This window comes from Mastacembelus armatus, chromosome 17 (assembly GCF_900324485.2).
Source record: "Mastacembelus armatus chromosome 17, fMasArm1.2, whole genome shotgun sequence".
NCBI lineage: Eukaryota > Metazoa > Chordata > Actinopteri > Synbranchiformes > Mastacembelidae > Mastacembelus > Mastacembelus armatus.
The window spans coordinates 17106939-17128440 of NC_046649.1; the positions used below are offsets into that span (position 1 = coordinate 17106939).

The 21502-nt window shown below is 36.6% G+C and overlaps 1 protein-coding gene across 3 annotated transcripts in view; it reads right to left on the minus strand.

The window, feature by feature from the left end:
- Positions 1 to 4100: 4100 nt before the first annotated feature.
- LOC113133829 (pituitary adenylate cyclase-activating polypeptide type I receptor-like) overlaps positions 4101 to 21502 on the minus strand; it is a 39065-nt gene continuing 21663 nt past the window's right edge. For 2 of the 3 annotated variants that reach the window (XM_026312774.1, XM_026312775.1), the window contains 14 exons: positions 20500 to 20663; positions 17318 to 17414; positions 13047 to 13157; positions 12866 to 12963; positions 12680 to 12777; positions 12096 to 12228; positions 10790 to 10943; positions 10434 to 10494; positions 10250 to 10319; positions 10048 to 10139; positions 8898 to 8981; positions 6967 to 7096; positions 6239 to 6280; positions 4101 to 6025 (listed from right to left, as the gene is read on the minus strand). In XM_026312774.1, coding sequence (XP_026168559.1) covers positions 5822 to 6025; positions 6239 to 6280; positions 6967 to 7096; positions 8898 to 8981; positions 10048 to 10139; positions 10250 to 10319; positions 10434 to 10494; positions 10790 to 10943; positions 12096 to 12228; positions 12680 to 12777; positions 12866 to 12963; positions 13047 to 13157; positions 17318 to 17414; positions 20500 to 20541 — 1416 coding nt within the window. In that variant the 5' untranslated portion in view covers positions 20542 to 20663 and the 3' untranslated portion in view covers positions 4101 to 5821. The remainder of the gene's footprint in view (positions 6026 to 6238; positions 6281 to 6966; positions 7097 to 8897; positions 8982 to 10047; positions 10140 to 10249; positions 10320 to 10433; positions 10495 to 10789; positions 10944 to 12095; positions 12229 to 12679; positions 12778 to 12865; positions 12964 to 13046; positions 13158 to 17317; positions 17415 to 20499; positions 20664 to 21502) is intronic. The other variant, XM_026312776.1, reaches the window with a different exon arrangement.

Sequence of the window (21502 nt, forward strand, 5' to 3'; positions counted from 1 at the left end):
ATCAGAGGCAGCCCTCAAAGCTGAAAATTTTGATGACATTATTCAATAAACCCCTCTGTAAGAACACAAGACCATAATGAACACTGAACACTGAGGAAATGTCGTGTCAAGAAGTTAGCAGCAGCCATGAACATGTGTGAGGATGGTACAGCACAGACTTCTAATCAAAATCACAGTGTGCACAATTGTGTCACAATAAAATGTAAAGAAATGCTGATGCTTGATTTGTAGGGAGGACACAAAGCAACGAGAAACCCAGGAGATAAAGCCAGGCCAGAGCTGTAAGTTAACATGGTTGCGTTTACTGTTTGAGCTGCAAGAGTACAAAATATTTGCAAATGTTGAGAGATTATATAAATACAAGAAAACATGGGATATTTGAACTTGTCATCATGTGAAACCAGCTTAACTCCCCTAATTGTTCTGTACTGCACTGAACAGAGGTAGTTACAATATTTCTGCACAGATTGAAAATAGGTGTAGGACAAATCTTGATTGAACGTGCTTTTTGTGTTTCTTGCAGCAAGTCACCTGAGGAAGATGGTGTGTGTGTGTGTGTGTGTGTATGTGTGAAGCAGCCAATCACTGGTACACTCGGTCTGAAAAGGCTTCCTGTTTTGAAGACTTGTCTGATTTGATTAGCCATTTTTGAAACACAGTATTTGTGAATATTTATGAGGGTGTTTCTGTTTTCATGCTGTTGCCATGTAGTGAACCAAACTGTTCTGGTATGTTTGTTGCACTAGAGGTGATACCACATTAATTAGAAATAGGCTTCAAAATGTTACTGTTTCACTAGATTGAGCATTTTGACTGACAGTGACAGTGAGCTGCAGTGAGTGTTTACATCGATGATGGATTTATTATCAGAGCTTGTCATTTGAAATTTGGTGACAATCCAAATTTACAGAAAAGGCAGAACAATAATTATATATTCAAGCTCTAAAAATACAGGTATTTTCTTTAATCAGGCATCTGTGACAAAAAATTAATTGCTCTCCTTGTCATTATGTGTTTCACTTTTATTCCTAGTTTGCACATTGTACAATAGGGGTCACCAACCCTGGTCCTAGAGGGCACCTGCCCTTCCAGTTTCTGATTGGCTGAACACACCTGATCCAGGTAATCAGCAGTGGGTAGGGCAGGGATAGTTGGAAAACAAGCTTGACTGGGGTTGGTGACCCCTGATCTACAAGTTTTAAATATTATTGTAGTAAATATGCTTATTGCCAATCAGAATTGGTGTAGGAAAAAGTCAGTGCACCATATTTTTGTAAACCATGAATAACGCATTACACTATGTCACTGTCAGCACATCACGCGATTCAACATTGCACTTTATTTTGCCTTTATAAAGACTGTAACCTACTTTAATAGTTGTGCTTGTGGATCCACTTTGGGTTAATATAGCTACTGTATGTACAGAAAAACACAGTAGTAAACGTTTGTGTAATGTAGTAACTTCCTTATTTTTGTGTCATGTGCATATTGTATTCCTTTCTGAAATTTCACATTTATATCTTTTACATCCATCATACATATCGTTATGTTCTCTTGTGTCAGTGAGACTACTAATAGAAATTAACCACAGTCTTCAAAAAGTACAACTTACCACAGATAGATTTATTTTCAAGTCAGTTTTACACAGCCTGGGATGGCAATGTTGGACACCAGAACGCATGTTATGCAAGCCACACCATCACAGGTAGAACATACTGTAAGTTGGATGACAATTTATAGATATTTTTTCAACATTTAAGTTACTTGTAGCCTTTATAGCCTCATGTATGCTTATCATTACATACACATGTGTACATAATACACTCTGCCCAACCTTTAAACACAGACACACACACACACACCCTCTGAAAACTGGCACATAAAATGTACAAAAACACTGTCACTAACATTACAGATCTCAACCAAGAGGTCCACCAGTGTGCAAAAATCAAAATGAAATAAAAGAAAGATATATGATAAAAGACATTATTTGTACACCATGGCAAATCAATAGCAGGAGACACTTAAGTGCAGCTGAGCAACAACAATACATTCAAAACGTCATTGGCAATCAACAACTCACACACAAACACACTGAACATTTGATAACACCGCCTTAACAGGCACAAATGATAAAGAAAACACAGAGATATGTCATATAGAGAATAGTTATAGTTAAAACAATTGTTTTACAGTTTAGGAAAAACATTCACATCTTTGCCAAACCTCACATGAGAAGATTGACACCACAAAGACAGGAAAAGAGGTAAACAGCTAACAGATGTCATTCACCAGATTAGTTTATTAACAAAAAATATCTTGTACAGAAACTGAACTTTTTAAAACAGCATTCCCTGGAAACTGCAAAGCCTTACATGCTGATTTAAGTTAGCCAGGCTACCTGTTTCCAGTCTTTGTGATAGGCTAAGCTAACTTGCTACAGGGTGTAGCTTCATATAAAGCGTATCACCATGAGACCCGAATCAATCTTCTCATCCAACTCCCACAAAAACACTATTTCCCGAAGTGCTTTTGCTTTAAGAAAATGTGTCAAAGGCTTTTCTTTGTGGTCATTTTTAGCCAAAGTGAAGCCAAAAAGGTGCACAGCTTGATTTTGTAGTAGTGCTAAAAAATACAACCAATTCTCAAACTTTCCTTCCATCTCAGTAAATGTTTCAAAACTCAAGCAGTTCACAGTTTGTTCTGAAAATGAAGTGAGGAGGAAGGATTTTTAGGGGATTTGAGAGAAGAAGATACTTTTAAAAAATCACCAACTTTTACAGGTTTATTTAGAAAATCTTTTTTCAACTTTTAGGCTTGTCTGCTGATTCATGTAAAATAAAGTCACAAAAATAGATGTGTACCACACATATAGATATCTATGAATGTGAACAGTGAAGCATATACATGCCTCAATGCCCCATTTCATTCAAATCCAAAAACAATTACAAGGTCAAAACTCTCCACTCTTTACTAAACCGTCAAACTAAAATTTCAATCTGAAACACTTTCCTGCCTCTTTGTGGGAGACAAAATATACAGCACACACAAAGGCAAAGTAAGGAGTTTTCTACTCTTCTTTTTTCACAGACAGTAACAGCTTTGAGACATGGTCGTTTCCATCTGAGCTGGTTCAGGCTCAGAGTGACGGCTGGTGATAGAAACACGTAAGCAGCAGCAGAGTGGTTTTTATTTCACCCTCATACACACTTTGTGTTTTATCTTTTCTAGTTGTTCCCCCTTTTAAAACCTTCTTAGTTAAATAAAATTTCCCCTGGCTCTGGTTCCCTTGATACTATTGTGTCTCACATTCATTCTTTTGGTGTTTTTTTTTTCTTTTCTTTTTTAAAGAGGTTAGAACTACATATTTTTTCCTCACATCTTCTGCACTTTTGGATACCAGTTTTCAATAACTGTTTTTGTTTGCTTTAAAATAATAAATGAGACATTGTGTCACACCCCATTTCACCATTTATGGCACTTTGACCCAAGAAAGTCAATCAGTATAATAAAATCAAACATCAGTCATTATAGCTACTACAGAGAGAACTATATATACTATACAATGAGTCATTTCACATGGCACTGGTTTATGGAAAATAAATATACATCTCCATCTACTTGACAACATCATCAAATCATTGTTTAAAGATGCAACATTCTTAATCTATCCATCCACAAGACCATACAAAAAAATAAATATCTTGAATAAATATGGTGGAAAAACCTTCTGTAAACCTCATTTCACATTTCATCCTAAATGATTTTTCCAACTGGACAGCACAAACAAAAAAACAGAAAAAAAAAAATAATGAGCAACATGCTGCGATTGTCAAGAGCTGTCACATTAAAGCATTTTATGTTGACTGTTGGAGTATGCATTGTTCCTGTTTTGAAGTGGTTTATGTGTTTTGACATTAGTGCTGAATTGAAATGGACTTGAAATTATCTGCAACTGATTATAGTGGTACCTAAAAGACTAAAAAAAAAAGCAGCAATTACATAGAGCTATAACTCAAGTTTTGTCATAATTATAACAAAGAAAATGCTCAGTTGGACTGTTTTCAAGCTGTGTGTTATTTAAATGAGTAAAAGAAGAACTTAACCAATAAATGAGAAAAAGTTATTCTTTTTTTGTTGCACATAATGAAGAAGAGCATCATTTTGTGAAGTCAAGAAACACACCACTCTTTACATTTGTTGCAGTAAATGAGTCTTACTTTATCCTTAAGTCCGTTCACTGAAATGTAAATAAAAATGTTAGCTATTTGTGACTGACTAGGCACTTTGGAATATAAATGCAGAAGATGACCCATTTTAACTTAACTAAAATTAAAAACAATTTAATATGGCACAATGGATTTAAGCTTGACTGAACAAGATAAAGGATTCTGTTTAAAAGCGTGTTGAGGGTTTGATTCTCACTGCATACAATAAAATATTGTACATATAAAGTCATGGCACAATGAGAAGCTTTAGGTTAAAGCCACTAAATGGCACATATAGTGTTTATGTTCACAGTCTGCAAAAACATGACCAACAAGGAAAACCAGCCGGAAGAAACTGTCATGCAGCTAAAAACGTCACCACCATAGAAATAAATCAGTTCAGACTGTAGATTTGCAATTGTATTATTTTAAAATCACAATTTAATTGCAGATTTTACGTGTATTTTCCTTTTTTTAAATCACATTTTTACTCTCTCATGCTCTGTCATATCATTTGTCATATCAGCAGTAGTTTGCAACCTTTTTGATTTGTGACCGTTTAAAACATTATAAAGTCCACTCCTGGCCCCTTATCAAAACGTCTATGCTGTGTGCAAATCTTTTTCAGCTGATTTAATTGAAATATTTTTTATAGGCCTGAACATATTAAATTTCCTTTAAAAATATAAATATAATTATATGGAGCAGAAAAATGTTCTTTCTTAACTGGATTCATCTTTTGACTTTAAGGTTGGGAATGAAGGTCTTAAATGCTCATTCGTTTTGGCACCATGTTCCTATATGTACTGTTTGTGTGTGCGTTCTTTTGTTATTTAATACAAACAAATAGATCAGAGTGGGCAGGATCTTTTAGGTCTTCGGGATGTGGGATGAAATCTACAGATTTGGGCTCCAGTTCCTTTTGTTTGAAAAGGTAATTACAATACTGCGTTATGCAAAAGAAAGAAATTTTGTTCTTGACACCAAAAGAAACTATTTACAAATTCCATGAGTTGCTTTTTTCAGTATATATCTTTTGACATACTCTGTACTTACGGCTGATTGTAGAAAAAATGTTTAAATTTAAGATGAAGCATTAAAACAACAAGCATTTGTACAAGCGAGGTTTGGTTGACTTTTAACTTTGGACTGAGATCAGATCCAGTCAGGTGACCTGCATGGCACTTTAAAGCACATTTAATTTACACCAACAACCAAATGTGACCCCAACATTTGATGTTTAGCTATTGATTATTTTTTAATAACTAATACTGTTTCTTTCAGCATTAACTCTACATATTTTATCTTTTATAAGTTGTCTGTAAAAATATTAAGTGCATCAGTAATCAAAAAAGATTGCAATCTACAGAGTCAACTAAAGTAATCAAATAAATTCTGTTTTACTGTATAACCAAATCAAATTCTAAATGGCAACAATGCGTCTGTAATGCATCTCCATGAAATGCTTTCAGAAATAATGAGATTTTCAGAAAAATCTCCTTTTCTAAAGGCCAAACTACAAAAGTGTGAGGGGCCACTTTGGTCTGTTCTGGTTGGTCTGGATGAGCATGAGAGGGACGGCACCTTGAAGTCGACTCCGGTCAATCAGACGCTCAGGTGGGGAGGCTGATGTTGGTGTTCTCCGCCAGCGGGCTGGACATGCGTATCTGGGAGCTGCTCTTGCTGAGGATCGACAGCTGAGTCCCGCCGTTCACTCCACTGCTGGCCAATGAAGGGTGCCTCTGCTGTTTCAGGTCCACAGCAAAGTACCGGTTCACCGTCCAGCTGCGCCATTTCCTCTTGATCTCCGACTGCACCTTCAGGGAGAAACTTCACAAGGTCATTTTTAATGTACTTTAAGCTGTGCCAACTCCACATAAAGGTACAGTAAACAATATGCTTGTAGTTGCGTAGTTTGTACATCAAAAATCAAATTAATAGCATTTCTGTATAACTTTGTATGAGAACAACAAGATGTTAATCAAAACATCACAAAGTAAATGTGTTTAGGAACTGGAATTAAAGCTTACCTCTCCATTGAGAAAACAGTAGAGCACAGCCACCACAAAACCCTGAGGAGGAGAATGGAAACAACATCAACAATGTCACAAAACCTTTTTACAGCTCAACCACATTAAAGTTGAAATTTTAGTTCTATGATCCGCAAAATATAATTCTTGAGGCCATAATCCAAGATGGCAAATCGGAAACCTCTGTGTCATATGTGACACTAAATTAAACGTTGAGGTTAAGTCACCAATTTGCTTTGTTTAATGTGACTTGAGTGACACAGAGAGACTGATGCACACAGTATGTCTGGCAGGTTAAACTCTGATCAACTGTACCCAAAAAAAGCAATTGATTGATATTGGTTTCATTATTCATTTTCCATGACTCTGATTCATTGTGTACTTTGACTTCATACTGTTTCACTTTTTACAGCTTGTCTGTCTTCTGCAAAGCACTATCAATTGCTCAAACCTGTACGAAAGGTGCTACACAAATAAAGGTTGACTGACAGTTTTACAAATGTTTCAAACTAAAACTTCACAGATAAACTGTTATTTTCAAACTTCTGAAAACGTGTTTAGCTCAGTGTAGCTGTGGGTATTTATGGTTGAAAAAGAGCACTCTCCTTAGGAACCTCTTTCTGTCTTGTATACTCAAATGATTTACTATCCTATTATCTTGTCTCATTTATCACCCGGTTTTTCAGTTTAATAGAAAACCGGATGTTTGTGGAGCTTTAAGACTGTACCTGAAAGGATCCTAGTCCCAGTTCAAAGACCAGTCTCTCCTTCTTGCTGACATCTTCAGGTGAGAAGGCGAACACAGTATAGTGAATACCAAATAGAGGGATGAGCAGGAGGGTGGAGCGCGCCAGACGCCTACACACACACACACACACACACACACACACACACACACACACACACACTTTTAACAAGATTGAAGAGCAAGTCAAACATAAACCAGAGTCGCTCTAATGTGAACATGTTTTGCTGCTGCTGCTGTGATGTAAGAATAGAGCCGCTGATGCAATGTCATGACACATTTACTAACTCTGTATTTACACACCTTATATATCTAATTAATCTGTGCCATAAAGCTCCATTATTGTCCAAAAACACATCACTGCACCACAGATGTGCACATGTTCCTCCATTACCAAGAACATGGACCATGAACCATTCATCTGGAGTCAAAATGCATTAATCCCATAACTGAAAATAGTCCCAGCAAACACACAATTTACTGCTGTTTGACTAATGTCTGCAAAATGCCTAGTTGATCAACTTAACCTACATAGATATGAACTGTTTTTAAACATTTAGATCTTTGGTATGAATAAATAGACTCAGTGCAACACATTAGGTTTACAAGTGAGAAAGTACAAAATATTATTAATTTTAAACTTTCAAAAGAAAACATAGAATACAACATTGTACATATTCTAATCCTTTATGACTGAGGTTTGGTTTGTTGTACTAGTCAATTTTTATCTGAAATCAATCACATCATTCACAATTATTGTGAGATTTTGCAAGGAACACATCAGACTAGATAGAAATACACAAAGAACACACCACAGGCAAAAACAAAAATTAAAGATACAGATGTGCAACACAGTGGTATTTACAGTGTAGTCCATTGGCCTCCAGGAGTCAGTGGACTCATTATCTTTCACTGTGACATGTGAGAAAATTAAAAAAAAGAGATGTATTAATGTTTTATGCTACTGTGTCTTAAGCAACAGTATAAAATCCAAATTTAATGACTAAATTACAAAAAGCTACAGATTATTAATGTTTAAACAGCTGGACTTCATTCTGTGTGTAGGTGTATATATCTGTGTGCTCTTGTACATCTATCTTCGTGAGGACCAGTTTAAGTTTTAATGAGGATAATTTGTCCATCCTCATTTTTTTTGTTAGACCTTCAGACACAGTCCTAAGGTATAATGATTAAATGCCATTAATATGACATGCCTGATAGTATGTAGCACAAAACATGACACAAGAGTAATGTGGACATGACCCTAATGCACACTGTCTCTCTTCAAAATAAAAAAAGATTACAAACAATTCGAAATACAATGAAATTTCACACAGAAATGACAAGATTCAATCAATATAAAGGGCATGCCCAGAGCCAAAAGACACAACTTGATGTTGGCATTTAGTACTGCCAACATAACTACATCCCACTCTAAGCACAAGGTGATTCACTAAATGAATCCACCAAGGACGTTAATGTTGTTAGTGTCAGTAAAGATTTTGGCTTGTATAATGTTTCTGATGTTTTTGGCTGAAAGCTCCACACTGGTGACATCTTTTGGGTTGAAGCGTCAGCAAAGCAAATCACAATGTGTACCGTAACTTTATCTCCACTTACAGGAGACGGCTTCCAATTTATGCTCTGTACCTCTTCAGGTTTAGATTAGGGTTAGGGTTTGGAGTTGGTGTTCGGCATGTAGGTGCAATAGATGCTTACTAACGATGCATTATGTTAGTAAGGGTCCTCACGAGTACAGAAGTACAAATGTGTTAATGTGAGACAGTATGCATTTAGGAGTCCAGACCTTTATAAAAAACAAAAACAATTAAGAACCTCTGGTGTAAAACACACACATACACACGTTGTGGTTGACACAGACAGACAGACACACACTCACACACACACACTTACAGCGTGATTGTGGATAACTCTGACATCCTGCACGAATGCTGAACAGCCTGTGTGGGCTCACTGAAGCATTTCTGAGCACAGCTGCTACACAGCACAAAGACAACACAACAATACAACAAAGACAATGTCTTTAGGGACACAGACACAGTCTCACACAGCACACACTCCCACACATCTTCACACTTGGTCATGCACGCACAAGTCTAAGCAACAGATGAGAATGATATTATCTGCAGGGACTCAAAAGACACTATCCTGTGGGAGCAGAACCAGGAGTGATGTCTGGCTACAGTACAACTCCATAATGAGGCTCAAGCTTCCTGCCAACAGGTACTACAAATAAATATGTTCAGAAAAGTCTCTAGGAGAACATAAGAGATTAAATGACAAAAACAGCTTCTCTTCAATTAATTTATTAATGCACAGCTCTTCATTTTTTGAGCAGTTTAATTAAAGGAACAATGCCCAGTGACACAGAAGGCAAAGGATAAAACAGGCCAGAGTTTGTCAATAAGATTTTTATCTACCAGTGTCATCTGGTGTCTAATTAAAGAAAAGAGGCTTAGCTTATTCCATATTTTTCTTATTAACAACAAAAAAGACCAAAAACCAACAATGTTTTAGTATGTCTGTCAATACTTTTTAACCTCCCCACCCTGTCTGCTGCACTTGGGCCAGACTTTTCTATCCCTACTGTACGTTTTTAAAAATGAAACCATAAATGCATTAAAAAAAAATTCTGTCATTTTTTAGAAAGTGCTATAATGTTAATTAGCAGATGAAGATATATATTGTCAACAAGGAATTTTTGATGCAGTGCCACAGTGTGTTTATAATAGTTTTTATGGTCCATGGTACTGAGAAATAAAATATACACATGCAAGACTTCTTAATAGAATTGTTGGTTTTAGTCTTTTAACTGAAGTTCTGGTCAATAGGAAAAATATAGAATATTGCCAGGGATCTCCTCTAAACAAAGGTAAAAACATATTTTTCACATTGAAATCTGCACAGTGTACTACAAATCTCAAAACAACAGTAACTAATTTAGCTGATTTGGTATATTGGTAAAAACATATTTTTACTTAGAGCATTCTTCATTCACTCAGCATTAACACTGGTATTAATGAATATGATTATTGTAACTTACAGGTAGATGCTTGATTCATTCCCTCCGATATCAGGGGACTGCAGCTTTTGGACCAAGATAATAATAATTCCAATGAAGAGGACAAAATTGATCTGAGGATGAGACATGAATACAATAAATTCAGAAGACCTGTCATAAATAAAATACAGTAAAGCACACACCAGATGAGGAGTTGAATGAACCAGATCAGTATTAGTCATACCATTATGGACGCCACAACTGGTCCTTTGATTACCCACCAGAGGGCAGTGTTCTCATTTGTATCCCAGCAACTGAAGAAGGATGAAAACGGTACTTTTCAATGATTTTTCTACATGCACCTGAGCAAATATTCTTACTTATTTATCACCTGAATTCTGAAATTGTGAAGAAAAGCTGGGACATACCCAATGTCATGAAAATGGAGCCTCAGAACTGCCCAGACAGTGACACAAATGGTGGGAGTTCCTGTGATAACAGTAATCATTAACAAATTGGATAATAACTCAGTTTTTAGAGGTTTTAATTAATTTTTATTCTTTATTACTAAAACACACTGTATAGAGAACGGAAATCCCGAATATCTGTTATATTCAAAATCATTTCATATATATCCCATTGCATTTCCTATTCACTCTATATAAGTAAATCCACTCTTCATTTTCCCAAGGAATTTTGAAAATTAAAAAGAAGTGTTACAATTTAAAATACATATAATAGCTGGAGAAAATGTATTGCTAATCAGTCAGTAACGAAAACTCACCCCATCCTACAATGGTATAAAAGTAGAAGTATCGTCTCTCGGGAAAGAAAGTCTCCACCAGCAGAGTGAAGAGATACAGACCTTCAATGAACAGCCAGAAATAGTTGGACATCACACAGTAATGGAAGAAAACCATCACTGATTTACACGCCACCTGCACAGAGGAACAGACGGGGGATGTAAAGGCAGCTACTATTTTACCTAGGATTCACTGGGTATTTAACCATTTCTTGAACAAGATGTACAATAGGTAAAAAGTTATTTTGATTTTTTTAACACCCAAGCTGCGTGTGTTAACATTTTGTTGCCACTAAAAATGTAAAATCTGTCAGTTTTTTCTTGTCACAGTGAAAAATGTCCTTATTCCAGTGTAAACAGATTGTTGTCACAGGGGTAATAGGGCTGCAACATGGTGCACCATACTGTATTACTTCAGAAGTTCTGCATGAGATGATGAATGAATATGCAAATGATGTCTTTAAATTTCACAGCCAGCAGAAATAATCCGCATACATGTCTGTGCGCTAACGACATCATATTAATGAATATAGGCCATATTCTGAGTGGGGTCAAGCAATTATGACATTGATCTGAGTCCATTACCACCACGCAACGATAGTGACCTGTTATCGCTATGGCGACAGTGGTAAAGCAGCTGATTTTAAAAAAAAAAAAAAAAAAAAAAAAAAGGGCAAAGTAACCATTGATATGTTAATGGGCTCCACTAGAAGATTTCCACTGGCCTTGCTAAAGCCATTAGCGTCCCTAATTAGGTTTATTTATCATGCCTGCTTAACAACAATGAGAAATGTGTTGAGCTTGTCCTGCAATTGTAATCAAGGAGTATTAGTCATCTAATGGCATATTTGCTTTTTGTAACATTTGCATGTGATTGAAGTTCCTACAAAGGTGCAAATCAAACAGGTTTCACGCTCTCTGTCTATGACCATCCCTGCGTAACTCAAACAGAACAGGCCTGATCTTACAATATGTGTTCATCTCTACAATCCACTTTAATCAAACCCTTTAATCATACTCACTGGAACTGATTAACCAATGATCTTGAAAACATTTTAATACTTCTTACGTATTCAAATACTGCCAGCAAAGATTATGTCACATTTGAATTAATTTGCAATTGTCTGCTTCAGATTTAAATTCATGAAATAATTACCACAGTGAAGTTGAAATAACCACCTCATTTTTCTTTTAATAAACAAACAGTCATGGCTGTTGTTTTTTTTTTTTCTGTTGATGAGCAGCCACACATAATCTACATGCAGATGAATTAGCTGTTGTTACTGACTGTTTGTATGAAGCAGTGGTCGCTGTCCTCCTGAGCATATAGCACACCATCCTTGATGAAGACTGAGATGGCTCTCAGGATGAAGGACACAAACAGATTCATGTGAATGAAATTTCTGGTGCAGTGCAGCTTCCTGGAGAGAAGAGAGAGAAAATATGCCACATTTTGTTTTCACACTCAAAAGTACATCACAGTTGTCTGTAGCTGGTTTGAGGCGAACACTAATTTATGGATTGTTTTCAGTGATTAGTGATTTACTTTATTTGATAAATCTATTCATTGTTTTGTCAAGGAAATGCGAGAAAAAAGTGCCAATTAAAATATCTTAGAGCCAAAAAAAAACAAACAAAAAAAAACATTAGTAGTGAAATAATGAAAGCTATTCAATGAAATATAACATGGGGCATAAAAATGCAGCTAATCCCCTCAGCTGACAAACTGCAACTGAGAAATATTTAACATTTTTACTAGAAAAATGAACATGAATTCATTACAATAGCTAATTTACAAATAACGCTTTAAGAGTTTGTTATTTTTACTGTTTTTCCTTTTTCTATTAGAGTTGTAAGAGTTGTTTCACTCACCTGAATCTGCAGAGTATGACCATTGCGGTAGTTAAAGAAACCAGTGATGTGCTGTAGCCAACTGTGTACAAGGCCTTGACTGAAGCGTAGTACATGTCCTAATGTTGGAGACAACTGAGAGTTAGTCATGTATGTGGCCAAGTATACTTGTAATAAAATATTTATGTCATGTAAAAGAAGACGTACAGGTTTGGTGGTGTTTTCATAAAGGCAGACGTCCACATAGTGAGGGAAAGGTTCTGACCAGCCGTCCTCCGTACAGTTACGACTGATCTTCCCCATCTCTGAAAGTGAAAAACATGCCTGAGCTCAACTGGGTTGTATTGAACTGCATGATTCTTTTAGTTAGCGTCTTTATTCCACTCACCATCATCAGGCCCCATGAAGTCATGGAAGAGCTCTGGACAGTTGACCACCACAACCTCACCCACACTGGCCGACTGCCAGCAAGTTAGGTTGTCCCACATCCATGGACATGCTGAGGGGGAGACGATAAGAGAAACAGAAACACATGGGGTCAGTGTGAAACTCTCAAACAGCAGTTTTACTGTTATAAACCTGAGGAAATGATACTGACACTAACCGGATCAAGTGAACTGAATTAAATCGAATTTATGGTAATTGAATTGGAGATAATAGTGTTTCATCAAGATAACATTTTCATGACACCCACAGGGACAAAGCTATTGCTAACATGGATGTAGCTTTCGAATCACATTAACTTTCATGTCAGATAATATTAACACTTTATTTTAGCAAATACTTGACAATTATGAGACAAAAATGCCACGTATTTCCTATGTGAAAGTTCTTTCTTTTCTTTTTCTTTTTAATTTGGCCATTTGGGGGCAGAGGTACCAAGCTGTCAACATCAGCATTAAGGACCTTTGAAAGGCAGAGTTATCATTTTGAGCTACCGGATGAATGTAAGTTGAATATTCACTTTTTTAGCTTTGTTTCTAACTGTCTGTCTGGTATTTGGTGTTGGGTAGGTGGTGGATGGTAAATATTTGGATTTTTTTTTTTTACTTAGAGCAGCCGGCAGTGGCAGCTGAAAACTACAGTATGATGAGCCGAAATTTCCTATAAAGCCCCATAAAACTGAGGAAAGCAGCAGATTTAGGTAATTAAAAAGTAATAAGCCTCATACCATTGCATTGTTTTCAAATTGTCATTTAATGCATTGTTGATATAAAAATACTGGTGACAGACACTTTAATTTATGTGCATTATTGCTTTTCAAGGACACAGCATGTTTCTTCTCCCTGGAAAATTTGAAAAAGGATGAAGCAGGCAGGTAGGCACAAGTCAGTGCAAAAAACCATTAAAAGTTACACAAAAAATTAATGAAACAGAAAAATATTACCTTAGTGACATGTTATGAAAATCTAAAAATTAAGGTAAGGATGTTGCTGAAAATGGACCTAATGATGCAAACTATTCCTCATTTTACCATCTGATCTAGACCAACATCACAGGCAGAACAAGATGCGATTGAATGCACTGCATCTTAAAATGAACTGAAATTAATGGAATCATGCAAACGCACACACAACACACACATACACACGCACAAATTGTAATGTAGTAACTGCTTTGTTAGGAAACTGAACCTGGCGAAAACACAGAGAAGCAAACATTTCACACTTGAGTAATTCTTGCCTACAGTAGATTCATTTTCATGTGTTCAGCTGAAAAAGGGTGAAAGGAAGATGTTACATGCAGCAACTGCTGCTTTGGACATCAACAACCAGTTCTTTATCTTTCCTCTACCTAAACCTGGTACTCTCCTTGTTACTTTCGTGTTCTTTAACACGCATTGTTTATCCTCTTTGTTACTGATTAAATTTCACCACTCACACAGTTTTGAACTGTTCTTAACTCACCTCCAACACTTACAAAGGACACAGCAATTAGTGAATGATGTTGACAATTAGAGTTCCAGATTATAGCAGGGCAATGTAAGAGCTGTGAATGGTGAGTGTTTTTTTATGTTAAACCTGTAAGAAGTTAAAGTAAATTAACTATGATTGCTAAATAATAAAGCAAGTTTGGTTCACTTGTCCGCCTACTGTAGCTACAGTAACACTAAAGCACTCTAATATAACAACCTTGCAATAAGTTCAGGTTTTGTCGTAAGATAGGCAGTGATTCAACTTGAGTGTATTTTCAGAAGCTATAGTTTGTTGTGCTCTTAAATTATATTGATTTATGTGTTTCTTATTTTTTGTCACTCCAATAACCAGAAGCTTCAAAACCATAATGAATGATTTGCTGCATTACTTTTGTATTAGCTGTGCTAGTTCTAGATAAGTGTGAGTAATCAACCGATTTAAAGAAGCTGAATGTTTAGTAAATCAATGCAATGCAGTCAATTTGTATGTTTTTTGTGTAAATTTAATCTATTATCTATACTAAATTTAATATTCTTCACCCAACTGGTGTCTCAAACAGCCTAAAACAAAATCATACTTAACCCAGTTTAATGTGTTTTTCTCTATTAGTCTCTGTCATCACCTGACTCACAGACACTATGACTCTCACATCCTTATTTTCAGTGCCTCTGTCACAGCTTTCATTTCTCTCTCTCCCATTCTGCTTCCACAGACTTTATCTTCAACACGTCCCCATCCCTCCCCACTTTCCTGCACCACCTCTCTAGGTTTACCACGTTGTTTATGCTTGAGTAGTTTTATAGTGCTGCAGAGGCAGGTAGAAGTCTAATTTTATGTGCGCTCACTCACATGCATTTTGAGTGTGATTTTATGTACATGTGCATTTGTGTATGTTTTTTGTGCATATGTGCCTGGACATGTGTGTGTTTGCAAACGTTTCTCTATTCTGTTTGGCGCTCTAATCTGTTTTGGTTCTGTCTGGTGAGCCGGACACGAAGCCAATTAACTTTTAAAGGGCAAATAGGAGCCAAATGAGCCGCACTGAGCTACAGAGGTAACCAGCTTAATAAAGAACTCTGTCTGCATCACTGGCTATCTCCCACATATACTGAATCTTCACTGGGCTGCAAAGATACAGAACAATGGCTACATGTGTACTTAACATGCATGTGGTATAAAATAAATGCAGACAGACAGACAGATGGATTCACAAGATGGACATACATTATTTTGAATTAAAGCTGAGCTGAAAAAAATAATTATATATATATATATATATATATATATATATACAGATTAATATATATGATTTGTGTGTGTCAAATTTGCAAAGATAGATAGAGTTATGTTTAGGTGCCATAAACTAAACACTAATTTCAATCAAATTCATTATGAAGATAGTTTAGGTCTTCTGAAAAAATAAAGAATGCGCAGGTCATTTTAATACAATATTCATTTTGCATTTGCTAAATTCAGCTGGGCGGTGAAACATCACCAGACAGTAAATCATTTTGTTTCAGTTTTCTTCAGCCTGGAGACTAATCTGAGGGCAGAGTATAATAAGAAATGAATAATGAAATATGCTTTAGAAATGGACCTTTATGAATCTAAAATAGGTAATAGTGTCCAACAAACCTAATTCAGATCACCTCTTACTTTCCCTGATCTCAGTCTTATTTTTTTATATTTCTTTGCATAAAGTCTGATTTCTGCAGATCAGGTGTTTATACTTCCTCAACAATGATTTTCTGTCCGCATAAACGCTGGATGCTTCCTTTTAACGTAACAAGAAGAGACAGGGATCAGTTGAGGGGTCAAGGCAGGCCAACATGTGACACCATCAGGCAAGAAAATCGATACCTCAATGTAAAAATAAACAAACTGCTCATGTTACAGAACAATAAGGGAATACAATTAAAATACCTGCTTTCAAATATAACTGGAAAACAAAAGATGCATGGGTTATAAAAATGAGACCTTTTTACTAATCCAAATCCGACTTTGTAAAAATACAAAACCTCGTTTAAGATCATCATCATGATGCAGGACAATCGGAGGGCTGACCTTTAAGTTCTGCAGATAAAAAAAAAACAAGCTGAACTTACAGCTCCTGTCTTTTTTAAACTTGTTATCTTACACTCTAAATATTTCTGTCTCATGTTTTTTCCAGTCAGAGAAGCCTATGAGTCACAGTGCTTTCTGGGAGATGCAGTCTGGTGGACAATGTTCGAGCAGTGTGAGGCCTGCAGCAGCTGCTAATGAAAGTCACAACCCATAGTCAAGAAAATAATTGTTTCCAGGAATCGCATACCAAATTTGTTGTGTCTTTGAAAAGGGGACATGTGGGCAAAATGTGAAAGTAGTTCAGCATGACATTACAGGAAAACATTTGGTTTGTGTTCACCGGATGGTTGTCAGTGCAGCATAGCAGCCTTTTAGGGTGTGTAGCATAGTATGAACATGAGTTGCTCTTTCATCTTTACATGTCTGTCTATGACCTTTTCAAAACAGATTAGATTACTGAAAAAATAGCAGATCATTGAGTATAAAAACAAGCCTGCTTTTTAGTCGTTCCCTGACAGATTTTTAGGAGATGAATGATGTTCATCAGCAGGTCTGTGCTTTCTGAGCAACCCAAGACAAACAGACCATGGTGGCTTCATGCCAAATTATGCATACAGAAGGATGCAAGAACACACACAAACACATGCATGCCGATATTCATGCACACATCCGCTCTTACCTAAGTCAGGGTCTTCGCTGGGGTTGTGCAGCGCGATCCTCTCCATGCATTTATCATGTTCACGCTTGATTATACAGTGCTCGGACTCTGACGCCACCTGGAGAAAATACATAGATATACAAATTACTCTAAATACTGACTAAACAGATACAGTGTGCCATTGAGAATAGTTCTATACACAAAATCTATCCAGTGAAATGTGAATTAGGATGCCTAGCTAACCTCTTCCATCTTATCCAATTGCTCCTGGCTTTGTTAGATTGTGTGTTGTTGTACCAGACCAACATTATGTGTTGAAAGGCTGTGTTTTGTCATTACTGGTGGTAAAAGCCTTTTAAATTGTTTAACTAATTATATTTTAATAAGGGAACGGCCAAGGGAGTTTCTTTGCAAATCATGGTTCTTCAGAGATTTGTTAATTCATATTCACTGTTGATTGATTGAATTAAATCCCTGAGCAATCATATGAAATCCCTCCTAAATTTGGACCCCACCTGAAATTCTGCTTCACTTGGAAACACGTCAAAATATAAAAGCCAGGAAAGAAAAGCGTCTAGTCACTGAGGTGTTGTTTAAGGTGTTGACTGCTTCTGTGGTGCAGTCAGGGACACTATGTACCCAGAGGTAGTAGATTTACCTTCAACTTCTCTATAACTCTCTTTCCCACTCTCTTAAGACCAATCTCTGTTTTGCACCCTTAGCTTTTTTGCACTGCCCACCTTCACTCTCACTATGAAATGACAGGTTTAATACATCCCAGCACTCTAGGCCATGGCTGACTCATCACTCCATCTCTCTGCCCTATAGTATGATTGCGCATTAGGCTTCACTGCCTAGATAAGATCAGCAACCAACATTTCTATACTGAGCTGCACATGGACAGAATTTTACAATATTGCACAATTTGTGTAAAACCTCAGTTGCATTGTCTACTGTTAACTGGTGCGATTCTACTTCCAGGCAACACATCATATATAACTAGAAAAGATGATTAAAATCTCACCTTTTCTTCTTATTGATATTGTTTATTAAATAAAACTCACACTGGCATTGTTAGAAAGAAACACTTCTTTGTACCCATACCAAGTACACATGTTGCTAAGCAGCAGGTACCCAGCTAAGAGCCAATACATACTGTGGGAAAGGCTTCCCAGAAATGAGAAATAATTGGTTGCAGATGACTAATATCTGTTTGGCATGAGTTGAGACAGGCCTGTTAGACGGCAATATGAAACGTGTTATTCATTATTTCATTTATCCAGAATCCTGGATTACAGGTTATGCATGTAATTTGGCAGGATGGGTATTTTTGAATTGTAATATATTTGCAATTGGTCTTTGCTAATCCACTGACACAGATAATGCTCATATACCCGTATTTATGCCTTCAAAAACTACACACGCACATACACAGATTCCCAGAGAGTGAGCAGCTGTTATGGAGAAGTTTATGTGTTGTTCATAACTGTATTATTGTTTCACATCTCCAACTGTCACACACCTCCCACAGTGAAGAAATATAAAGTGAATCTGGGTCACTAACACAGTAGCAAACATGCACAAAACCACCAGAATTGTTTATTAACCAAAGACCTGAACATCACTGACCTAAAATAGTTTGAATCACACAAACGTTCTAATATAAAGTAGTTACACCCAGTAATGGCCAGGTGAAATAATGTTAGATACTAACTAAACCAACTGACAAGCTGATGTTGGCTTGGTAATATAACCCTTCTAAACTAAAAACCAAAAGATAATATTATATAGGACAGATCACACCTTTAACATTTGTATGAAAAATTCAATTTTAATAAAAACATAGCTTCACCTACGTTCAACTGGAACAAAGAAATCAGAGTTTTGCTGTTTACAGCAGTTGATTGATTTTGATTGGATGGTGCCACAAATGTTTCCTAGTAACCTCCTTTTACATTACTAAAGTCTTTACTATTTAAGCCACTTCTTAGCTTTTGATTGTGCAATGGGGTTAGCAAATCGCTAGCTTGAAACTAGCCATTTGAATCTAACTAGGCCATGCGAGCTGAGAAATACATTATGAAGAGATGGTGCAATCCATTCCAGGTTAACAGAGCCGCTGAGGTTTTATAGAGCTCTAAAACAGTAAACGTGACAACACTGCATATGCCAGAGGACAGATCAATAATTTTTTAGGGTGCATGGTATTCTCTGCTCCTAGTCTCTTGTATTCTCTATTCTTCTCTCTGGAACAGATGTCTATCGAGATAAGCCGTCCATTTTGAAGGCAGCGAATCCCGTTTTCCTCCCCAAGGCTATTTTCTGGGGCCAGACAGCTCCCACAGTACCACGCAGCACAGATAATAAAACTCCCACTAGATGTCGCAGACCATTGGTACAGACACGTATGACTCACAATAAGTACATCACAACAGACGTATCTGCCACATCAGCCACTGAAGGTCAGCTTGAGACTGCATTGTGCAAAGATGTCAGCTAGATGAACACTTCATGTTCAGGGGCAGTGCTAATGGTTTGAGAAGATGTTTGTGACAGCAAAACCACATTGTGAAATAATATTATTCTCCCTAGTTACCATCATTATCTGGTACGATTAGTATTTTTACTGTCCATTCTAATGCATGAAGAAATGATCAAAATCATGGCTGGGTGAGGAACATGGACTTTCTTATATACCAAAAATAATTTCTGTGTCCTGTGTGGCTTCGCCAAGCTGTGCTGCTTCAGTGTACTGAATATAATTCCTCCCACACATCTTGCACAACTATTCCATTCTGCTTTTTGTTTCAATGAGACTGCTAATAAAAGTGACTCAGAGCAGATGGATAGGCAGCTCTCTGGTCAGCCAGGCCATTTGTTATTGTTCTAACAGGCAGCCAGTTGCCTTAACACAGAGCTGATCCAGAAACCTGTAAACGTATGCTGATGTGCTGATACAGCATATGGACATTTTCTTCCTTGTCACAAACAGCCCACAATGGTGTACAAAGCTAGAGCAGAGAAAGAGGAGGCTGATGATGGAGAAATATTAACACACTCACACTTCTACATTATACCCACAAACACACTCACACTTCTACATTATATAGATATATGCATTCCTGTACGTTCATAAACACCCACACACAAACATATATAGACTGTGTGTGCAGTTTACAGATGCATCCGCACAAACTACTCACCAAGGGCAGCAGAAAGACTGCTGTCAGCAGGTAGCCTCTCATTGTCTCCTGTGAAGCACTTCTTTCCAAAAGGCTCCACAATATGTGAGTGTATGGTGCGTCTTGTTACAGGGATGCACTGAAATTGCTCCCCTCACTGTCACCACACTCCTGCATCAAGGGCTCTGAAATACAACACACATAAAAGCAAAAGACTCCCTAAGAGAGCAGGCAACAACACAAAAGCATCATCACTATTTCAAGCAACAAAATCACTGCATTATTTTGTCCTTGCTGTAAGAAACATAATAAACCAAACTTTAGACAGATAATATTATTATGTAAAATACTGTGATATTATGTGTTTTAGAAAATTGAACAGGTAAAACATTTTTGCTTTTGAGATGCTCCCTTACATCTAGTGTTCATGGACAGCAGCTCTCAGCTGCACTGAATTGGTGTATTGAGAGAGGCAGAGCAGATTTTATTAACCTGTAACTCTACATTTTTTAACAGTAAAACCTTTAAAATTGAATTTGACTTTGCAACAAACTCATGCTTTTTCACAGAATTGAACTCAAAAGAGTGCCACAGCAACACTGCAGACCACGAGACTGAAAGAACCACCTACTGTGAATATAATTTGCTATTTTGTTATACAAAACCAGAAATACAAAACCATCCTGAAATGGCACCACTGTGCTACCTGAAGCATTCATTTATAGAGTAAAATCATATGAAATAATCAAATCTAACCCTTTTCCTCAAAAGGCATTTTACTTTAGACAACTACAGGAGAGTTTTTGACATTTTTATCTGTGATGAAGAGATTTATACAAGCACATGGCATCTTTTAACATAAATTATACATTCAAATTCATTTAAATTAAGAATTTAGTTATGATAGTTTAAAGTATTTGATAATATTTAACCTTTCAGTAATCAATTTCCAAATAAAAGGTTAGCAAATGTTAAATTGCTAAAACACATTTGACCAGTAATTATACTGGTAAAAAACAATAAT